The sequence below is a fragment of the Lathamus discolor genome, chromosome 17, assembly GCF_037157495.1.
Source record: "Lathamus discolor isolate bLatDis1 chromosome 17, bLatDis1.hap1, whole genome shotgun sequence".
NCBI lineage: Eukaryota > Metazoa > Chordata > Aves > Psittaciformes > Psittacidae > Lathamus > Lathamus discolor.
Genome location: NC_088900.1, coordinates 6,215,552 through 6,224,637, shown reverse-complemented (window position 1 = coordinate 6,224,637; position 9,086 = coordinate 6,215,552). Strand labels below are relative to the sequence as shown.

Genomic DNA, 9,086 nt, shown 5'->3' with positions numbered 1-9,086 from the left:
GCATTCCTCTAAATCAACTCTTTCTAGCACAGCTCCAACCCCACTAGAAATAGGGACCATTCCCACGCAACATGGGAAGGAGGGATCCTGCTTTCCAGATGGCCTCACTCAGAGCCTTTTCCACTGGGAAATACCCCCAAGCACCCTCTAAACACAGCCAGTGCTCAGCACACAGGGAATCATTGCTGTTCTGCCTCGGCGCAGGGCCTGCAATGCAGCGTGCCCGGAGGGAGCCCAAACACAGCCAGCAACCCAGCCTCTAGTTTCTCTATTAAACATAAAGTTTATTTCATTCAAGGCAAAGCTAGCTAAACCTCTACAGTGCAAAAATGTGCTGTCACCACACAGCATGTCATACACACGCTGTCTTTATTCACAGGCATCCCCTACATGGATTTAGATATGCTGATACACGTACGTGTCTGTTGCAGCACACACCTCCAGCAGGGCCCTCTCCCCCATATACCCCAGAAAGCCCCTGCAGACCCCCCCAAAGCCCTTGTGACAGCAGGAGCCCCACAGGAGCTGGCACCCAAAGCAGCCCGGAGCCCCCCCGCGCTGTGAACAGCACCCGCACACATATGCATATAGAGTTACGTGTCAAGAAGTGCTTATGTTGACTGTTTCCATCAAGCCAGAGGAGTAATCCATGCATAGAACAGCATTGCATATCCTGCGGTAGGTGGAACTGCGTCCAGATACCAGCTAAAAAAGGCCAACAGGTTGGGACGGCTAAAAATAGGTCTTGAAAAAAGTCCTTTCCTCCCCTCAGTGTCCTCCCCCACAGAAGGTCTCCAAGGATGGGCTGGGGCTCTCTTGGGGCAGCCCGGAGGTCTCAGCCTTGCTGCCCAGACTCTCATGCATGACAATGGTGCGTTAACAACACTTTGCATTTACAGAGTGCCTTTCACCCTAGGATCTCTTTGCAAAGCCATGCAGGGAGCCTCACACCTCCTGTGAGGTAGGTCACATTTACTGTCCCCAGTTTACAGGTGGGGTGCCCCACGGTGAAGCCTGCAGGGTGCTCCCTGTGCCACCACCCCATAAGCGGGCCTGACCTCTCCACAACAGTCACCAGAGAAGGTAGCACCTTGTTTGCCTTGCTGCCGAATCCTCACCTACCTTCCGCTCCGGCACCTCTGTCAGGGCACCTGCAGCCGGGGGCATGGCTCGGCTGAGATTCCCAATGTCAAGTGGGGATGGGGGAGCTGCCTGCCCTGCAGCTTCACCGACAGCCACCCACAAATAAAAGAGGAGTAGGGAACAAATGACGTTATAAGGGACATTGCCGCCTTCAACTGTAGGAGCAGCTCATTTTCTTCATGTCTCATGTCCCAGTACAGCCCTTAGGAAGGGGGCTGGGTTGCCTGAGTCCCCACTGCAGGTACCCTTTTGGCTTTCTGCGGCCCCCCTCACCCGAGGATCTCAAAGCACTTCACAAATGATAGCCAAGGAAGCCTCACAACCACCCCTGTGAGGTAGAGCAGTGTTATTATCCCCATTTTACAGATGGGGAAACTGAGGCATGGAGAGGCAGAGCGACTTGCCCAAGGTCACCCAGCGGGCCAGTGGCAGGCCCAGGAGTGGGCTGGCACAGCCCTAGCATCGCTCCCCTCGCCAGGGCTCCCCTGTGCTCCCTCCTCCCTGCGTCGCAGACGGGGTGCCACAGTTTTCCTTGGGTGATGGGGAGATGCCATCGGCTGCGCTCCCACTGGAGGCTAATATAAAAAACCTCTGCATAACAAGTTGGGCCTTGGCGAGGCAGCATCGGCAGCATCACTGCTCTGAGTGTGCTGAGTGACGGGCTTTAAAGAGGGGAGGAGGAGCAGGAGCAGCCGCACAAACCCAGGGAGCACCCTGAGAAGGCCCCCGCTGCCCCTGGGGTATGGCCCTACACAGGGTGTGAAACATGGACCTTCACCCCACTGCAGCCAGCCGTGACCCCGCGAACGTGGTCAGCCCCGGCCGCTGGTCCCCACAGCCCTGCATGGGAGGACCCAGCCTGGCCCATGGTGGGAGCACAGCACCCAGCCCCTGCAGGGACGAGCTGACAGCCCTGACAGTCACGGATTTGGTTCTCAAGTGTGCTTACGAGAGCTGAAGCCAAGCCCTGCTGCATCAGCCCTGCTTCCTCCCTTCCTCCTGTGCCGGACCCATAGGAAATGCAGCAAAGGCAGGAGCCTCTGCCCCTATGGCGAGCTTTGCGCACCCTTGCCCTGCTCCAGACACGCTCTGCACGAGGCAGGCAGCTCCTGCCTGCCCCAGCTCTGCATTGCCACTCACACAGAGACACCCCGAGCTCCTCGCAGCCTCTATCCCCCGGCACGCCGGGACCCCTGCTCACCATCCACCACCCCGCAAGCAGCACAGCACCCACGGTACTCCCCAGCCCCTTCGCTGCCTGCCCAGCACCCTCTTGCCTTCACTCACTGCAGAGCAGGCAGCTCCCTCCGTCCCGGCAGCATCCCAGTCCGAGTCCACAAGAAGCTCCCAGTCCCCACGGCAGTCTTTTCCGAGAAGCAGTGCGGGTTGCAGGCACGTGTGTAATAGAAACATGTCTCAAGCATCGGCAGTTTGGAAAGAAAACAAAAGGGAAAGGCTTGGCCCCCTGCCCCTGTCCCCCCGCGGGGCGGGCCGGGGCGCGGGGTGCCGCTGCTTCATGCCTTTGGTGGTGCTTTTTGTTCCGCCTTGGAGCCAGCCAAGCCGTTCTCCGTGTTGTCGTTGCCCGAGGAGCTCACGAGGCATTCCTTCCTGGGGAAGGGCACACAGGCAGCTCACAACCCCTGCCCGCCCCAGCCCCTCTCACCACGACCCCCTGCAGCCCTGCCCCACGGCAGCACCCGACAAAGGGTGCCAGGACCCGCACTCACTTCCCATCCTGAGTCTTCTTGATGATGAACAGGACAACCCTCTTGATGAGCATGAAGAGGATGAGGAGGCCGATGAGCCCCCCCACAACACCCACGATGATGAGCGTCACAGTGTTGTCTGCCTCCACCACTGCAGGAGAGAAGGTGCTGAGGGGCCTCAGGGAGCTCCCAGCTGCATGATCCCCCCCCGGCCAAAGCAACTGTGAACCCACACAGCGGGGCACGAGGCCAACCTTTGCCCTGCAGGCATGCCAACTACCTCCAAGAAGCCAGGACACCCCATGCACCTCCACAATCAGGATGGGGTCAGTGCGGGTCTGCATCCCCACTGTCCAGTGCCACTCGTGGGGCACCGCAGCCCTGGCCAGCACTTACTCTTCTGGACCACCGTGAGGAAGATGGTGGCGTTGTGCTGCGCGTTCTTCTCCTTGGGGTTCTTGACGTGGCACGTGTATTTCCCAGCATCGCTGAAGTCCACGCTCTTCAGGAGAATGGAGATGTTGTTGTCCTTCTTGGTCGTCGAGCCGACAAACTCGACTCGCGGGTTGCGTGCCACCAGCACGGGCTCCGAGGCTTTGCTCTTTATCTTGCCGCGGTAAATCTGCAGGGGCAGGGATGCGGGATGCGGGATCAGATGGGCTCCCAACAATCCCAAGCGAGGGAAAGGCCCAAGGTCTCCTGCCAGCGCTCTGCGCACACAAACACACATGGCGGTGCCCCTGCACACCCCAGTAAAGCAGGAATGGCTGTGGAGGGGAGCCTGACACACAGCCACAGTGCTGTGGAAGCAGCAGTCAGCCTGCCCTGCCCTGCACCAATGTTACAGGCCATGCAAAGGATGAGAGAACCCCAGGGCAGAGAACCCCCTTGCTGTAGGGATATACAGGGCTGCAGGACCTGCTCTAAACCAGCCCTCCTGACAAGGAACTGAAGAGCAAATCCAGACCCTTTAGCACTGCAGAGCAAGGGCAGGAAGAAAAAAACAACCCTATTTCGCGCAAAGGGCAGACTTGCACGTGAACAGTCAATTTACGTTAAGGGCTGAGCCTGTGGGCAGCAGAACAGCTTTGTGCCAAAAGCACAGATGTGCCAAGGCGTTTGAGTCACTCTGTTGGCACAGCCCTCGCCCCCCAGAGCTGGAGGAACGGGCATCCTGTGAGAGGGGAAAGGGAACTCCGCAAGAACGGGGAATTACAAAAGAACCTGCCTACAAACCAGAGGCAAAGCCCAGAGAGCCACCCACCGTCTCTGTCGAGTTGAAATACCATGTGAAGACCAGGTCCTGGAAGCCTATGCAGGTGGTGAAGGTGCAGGGCAGCAGGACGTTGGAGTTATTCAGAGCCATCACAGTGTTGGTCTTCCCCACCGACACCTCCAAGGCGAAGGCGAGGGCGAAGACATGCAAACCTGGCAGGGAGAGGGGAGGAGACAGTGAGGGCATGGCGGCACCACTGGGAAGCCCATCCTGCTGCATCGGGAGCCGGGGTGCAACCCAGCCTCTGCCGGGCTTTGCTGTGCACGTGTACCTAGGGGAAGATGGGGCAGGGAGGAGAAAGGCACATGGGAGAAACAACTGCTCCCCCCTGCAGCCTGCAGCACCAGTCACAGTGGGGATCCCTTCCCAGGGAGCACATGGTGGGCAGTGGGCAGCAGCCATCACCCCCTGGGTCCTGCTCCCAGCTCCAACAGGGACCCACGGCACCCTCCTCCTGCTCCCCACAGCCTCAGCATGAGGGGCATGAGCTCAGCTGCCCTCCCGTAGCCCAGGGATGGGTTTGTCACCACTCATTCGCTTTGGCATGGCAGGAGCAAACGTGCCTGTCCCAGCTTTAGGCAGAGATAGGGGAGCTGTTCCTGAAGAGCCCACAGAGGCAGCGCGGATTCAAAGGGAACCATAATACCACCACGAATGAAGTATGCAAATGAAAGCCCTGATTTGCATGTTATCCACAGGCCTCCAGCTAAACCTTCAAGGGGGAGAGAAGCGCCCAAAGCAAAGCAGAGCTCTGTGTTCTTCAAGCTGGGAGCTGGAGCACTGATTAGCATTGCTGTGCAGCGCAGCTCCTGGCAGCCTGTGCGGCCCTCGGACCCCTCAGCCCGCCGTGCAGAGCCTATCTCCCGTGGTAAAGAGGGGTGACCTTCAAGCTGCAGAACACAGCTCTCCCTCTCCTCTCCTCTCGTCAGCAGGAGAAATGCATCCAGGAGCAGGTACAAGCCCGACCGTGCCTCAAAGCTCCAGGTCCTACGCAAGGCACCATGCACTGCTCCCATGCACACCAGGCTGGGCAGCAGTGTCCACGCAAACCCTTTCCAGGGGGGCATGGGATGCTCTGCTCCGGGCCAGGAGAGCAGCCCCATTCCCCATCACACCAGAGCCCCGTTCTGCTTGTATGATGTGGTATGGCCAAGCTGTGGTACAACCCAGCAAGCATTGTTCTGCCCTTTCCCAAACCTCAGCCACCTTTACAAAGCTTTCCCTGGGCACTTGGACAACCAAAACACACTGGGGACAGCTCTCCCTGCAGCTATAAGCTGGTCCCCAGCTCCACTAACACCCTAACTTTGATACGCTGCCCTCAGCTTCAGATTCCCATCTCTCTGAAGCTGCTTCAGCTGCTGATTTATTCTCCCACACATGCCTGTGCTAACAACTCCCCAGGCACATCACAGCCCAAGCCAAGCCTGAGCCCTGCATCCTGGGCTTCTGGCCCTGCTGCAGTGCTGCATTGCAAGCACTGCAGGCGAGGAGTTACTTAACTTTACAAAGAAGCACTTTTCATTCCTCTCCAGAGGCTTTAGCTACCATCAGGGGGTGGCTCCCACCAGAAGGAGGTCGGCTGCGCTTGTCAGGCTCAGAGAGCAGCCCTGCGGATGCTACAGAGGGACTTCACAGCCAGGAGCATCCCCGGAGAACCATGCTGCTACCTGGAGTAAGGCTTAGCAGAGGCATGCCTGGCTCTGCAGGTACGCCTGAGCAGGCAGGGTGCTGCAGGCTGACAGTTACTTACAGAAAAGACGATTCCTTGCAGCTTGTGACACTTTTAATCCTGTCTGCCACCGTTACAACGTCATGAACGCAATCTGAATTGAATGCGTGGGGTAAGCGGAGGCTGATCTTCTTCCTGTCATGCTGTGGTCTCAGGAAGACAGAATTGATATGTTACCTCTAAATAAAGCACAGAGGAAAAGACGTCGGGAGGCCGGGAGGCTGCTGACCGGACCTGTCACACCAGCTGCCGCTTGTCCATGTCCCCAAAGCCCCAGCCTTCAGCACACAGGGCAAGCCCCTCCAGGGGCTCCAGGCCACCTCCCGTACCTGCAGGGACCAGCTTTCACCAAGCGATAGTGAAGGGGCACCGGGGAGCAGCCACTTGCTGCTGCCAGAGCCTCTTGCTAAGGGTAAGCCTCTGGGGCAAGCCCCACAGAGGGTCCCAGAACCTCTGAGCTATGTGCTTAGTGCTGCAACGTGGGACGCAGCGCCAGCAGCAGCAGCGATAGCGCTCCAGCCTGGGCCAGGACCCGGAGCAAGACTTTCCCCCATAGCTGCCTGCTTTTCCTGCAGCCCATCACGAAGCCGGTATGGGAATCACTGCCGGAATGGAAAGGGCACACAGGGGTTGGAACCAGATGATCTTTAGTTCCTTTCCAACCCTAACTGTTCTATGAGTCTGCGATTCACCTCAAAAGCCATAGGACACCTCCACTATCTGCAAGAAAACACCTCTATAAAAACTTCCCTTGCCCATAAAGATCCATGTGAGCTCCCAGCACACACAGCAAGCCATGCCTGGTGGGACGGCCAGGCTCCTCTCCACTCAGATTAGAAGCAAGGAACTCCCAGGCCAGCCTGAGCCCTGTGTGCTCTAGGACAGGACACACAGGCCGCCCCTTCCCATGGGCGCTGAGGACAGAAGATATGCTCCAGCCCCCTGGTGCAGCCAGGAGCCCACAGCCGCTCCCTGCAGAGCACAGCATCCCAAAACGCACAGGCACGGATTCCTGCCCAGATACTCTCCTCTTCCCACCTCTCCCTCCAGGCTCCCAGCCCACCTGGGTGACCTGTAGGACCAGGTTCCCATCTCCAGACCCTGAACCTCAAACCCCAAGTGCCCTGTCAGCAGCACCTCCGAATCTCTCCTACCACCCCACTGCCACCGCTGTGCCGAAAGCAGCTCACGCTGCTTCTATTCATGGAGGCACTTTCAAACAGCACCCGAATCTTGCAGGGAACCAGGTACTTACACGTCCTTTCGTGTCTCCAGCTCACTTAAAGCAAACTTAAGAACCATGCCCTCTAAAATGCCTCTCAAAGGAGCTTCCCAACAGCAAGTGCTGCAAAGGCAGCCCTCGGTTTCAGGCTCTCTGTGCCCGTGGACACAAGGGTGACCTACACGAGCAGAAGTGCAGCCGGAGCGTGAGGGCTGATGCAGGTGGCTTGGAACCAGCTCCAGGAGCTGCAGCGGGGAGGGGACGGCTGCAAACTCCCTCCTGCACCCTGCACCCGGGGAGCTCGGGCATCGCTGGACACAGGCCTGGGCATCATGCTCCGAGCCCTGCAGTGAGGGCTCGTCCCCGCGCCGCGGAGAAGCGCATGCAAATGGGTGTTTTACAAAACGAACTGTAAAGACAATGACCTGTCGGCGGGCGTGCTGGCGGCTGCGCTGAAGCAGTGCACCGCTTCCCTACGGCTATTCCCCCGGTTCACGTTAGCAGGCAGGTAGCCGCGGTTCCTGCTCACAGAGCAGCAGAGCGGAGCAGGGCAAAGCGGGATGCAGCCGCAGTGCTCGCAGGAGGAAGCTCTGGCGATGGTGCAGGCAGGGCAGGGGGCTGGAGCCAGGACTTCAGGGTCCGCTCTCGGACTCGGCTGCGAAGTCACCTTGGACAAGTCACTTATCCTCAGTGCTTCGGACTCGCCGTCTGCAGAGCAGAGATCATTGCACGAGCGCCCGTGCAGGGGAAATCCATCCGAGCAGCAGCGGCCGATCCCTGGCGGTGCGGGCAATCCGGGTGCAAAGCGGCTGAGCGCGAAGCGAGGGTCCCCCCGCCTCGGGAAGGCGCGGGGCAGCGGCTGGAAGCGGGATGCAGCCGCGGCGCTCCCGGGGGACGCGGGCGCTGCGCGGGGCGGAGCGGGGCCCGCAGCCCCTTACCCAGGAGCGCTGCCAGCAGGCGCGGCGCGGGGCGGCGGCGGGCGGCGGGCGAGCCCCGGGCCATGGCTGCGGCGCGCTCCGTGCTGGCCCGGCTCTGGCACCCCCGCTGCGGGCAGGCGGGGCCGTGCCGGGCGGGGCCGCGCTGCGCTGCGCCCTCCTCCGCGCTCCTCCGCGCCGCGCATCCTCCCGCCGCGCCGCCCGCGCCGGGGCTCAGGGTAAGCTCCTGCGGGGATGCCCTGCGGCCACCCTGGAAGGGGACAGGGTGCAGCTGGGGCGGCGGCTTTCCCTGCCCCTGCCCCGGCCGGGGTCAGCGCTCGCCCTGCGCACCTCAGGAGCGTGGCACCACCGGTCTCCCTGCCCGCTGTCCCCATGGAGCTACCAGCATCCCCGGTGGCAGAGGGGGGTGCAAAGTCGGGTGCAAGGGAATCCACCCAGCGCCAAAGAGAACACTTGGCAAACTTCGTTTTCTCACTGTGGGTTTGTTCCAGGATAATTGGCTGCACAAGTTTACGGCTAAAGCGCCTCTCCCGCACTGCCCCATCCATTAGAGCTAACCTCCAGCAGACCACATCCAAAAAGGCCCTCTTAATGGAGGCCTCCAACGACACAGCGTGCAAAGATAGAGCTTTACCTTTGAGCCCACATCCATTAGATGGCCAGAGCCCGGGGCAGAGCAGTGATTTGGAGGTGATGCATCCTGGTAACAGGCATGCCAAGAAGCAGGAGGAGGTGATGCTGTGCTCACGGTGCAGGAACAGTGCTGACTGTTTCTTCAGGCTGGAGTCCTTGCTAGCACGAGGCATGTGTCCAGGGACCGGGTAAGGCCGTACATCCCTTTCTGGGTACAGCTCTACAGCACGGCTTCCCCAAACAGGATTACTTCTCTTCAGGTGTGAGAGCAGCTCTTCCACAGGGCCCTGCCTTCATGTCTGTGGTGCCATGGCCCATCAGCTCCAGGGCGCTTTGAGAGACTCCTCAGCCCCACTCCAGCCCTCTTTGCAGCTCATTCTTCTTCCCACCTGAAGCAGGAGGGAAGAGGGGAAGCAGGAGGCTTTGCAGGGCACAGGGG

At 59.8% G+C, this 9,086-nt stretch overlaps 1 protein-coding gene across 6 annotated transcripts; it reads right to left on the bottom strand.

Annotated features, from left to right (window-relative positions):
* Positions 1-2,510: 2,510 nt before the first annotated feature.
* On the bottom strand, positions 2,511-8,101 carry SCN4B (sodium voltage-gated channel beta subunit 4). Of its 6 annotated transcripts, none has more exons than XM_065697365.1 (6): positions 8,018-8,101; positions 5,879-6,000; positions 4,114-4,277; positions 3,246-3,471; positions 2,871-3,000; positions 2,511-2,751 (listed from the first exon to the last, which is right to left on the bottom strand). In XM_065697365.1, exons 3-6 carry the CDS (start codon positions 4,213-4,215, stop codon positions 2,658-2,660), a joined length of 552 nt encoding a protein of 183 aa, XP_065553437.1. In that variant the 5' UTR covers positions 4,216-4,277; positions 5,879-6,000; positions 8,018-8,101; the 3' UTR covers positions 2,511-2,657. The 6 variants fall into 6 exon arrangements, with proteins under 6 accessions (XP_065553437.1, XP_065553436.1, XP_065553438.1 ...); XM_065697364.1 differs by lacking the exon at positions 8,018-8,101 and adding an exon at positions 7,505-8,011 and having other exon boundaries at positions 5,879-6,036; XM_065697366.1 differs by lacking the exon at positions 8,018-8,101 and adding an exon at positions 7,505-8,011.
* Positions 8,102-9,086: the final 985 nt, after the last annotated feature.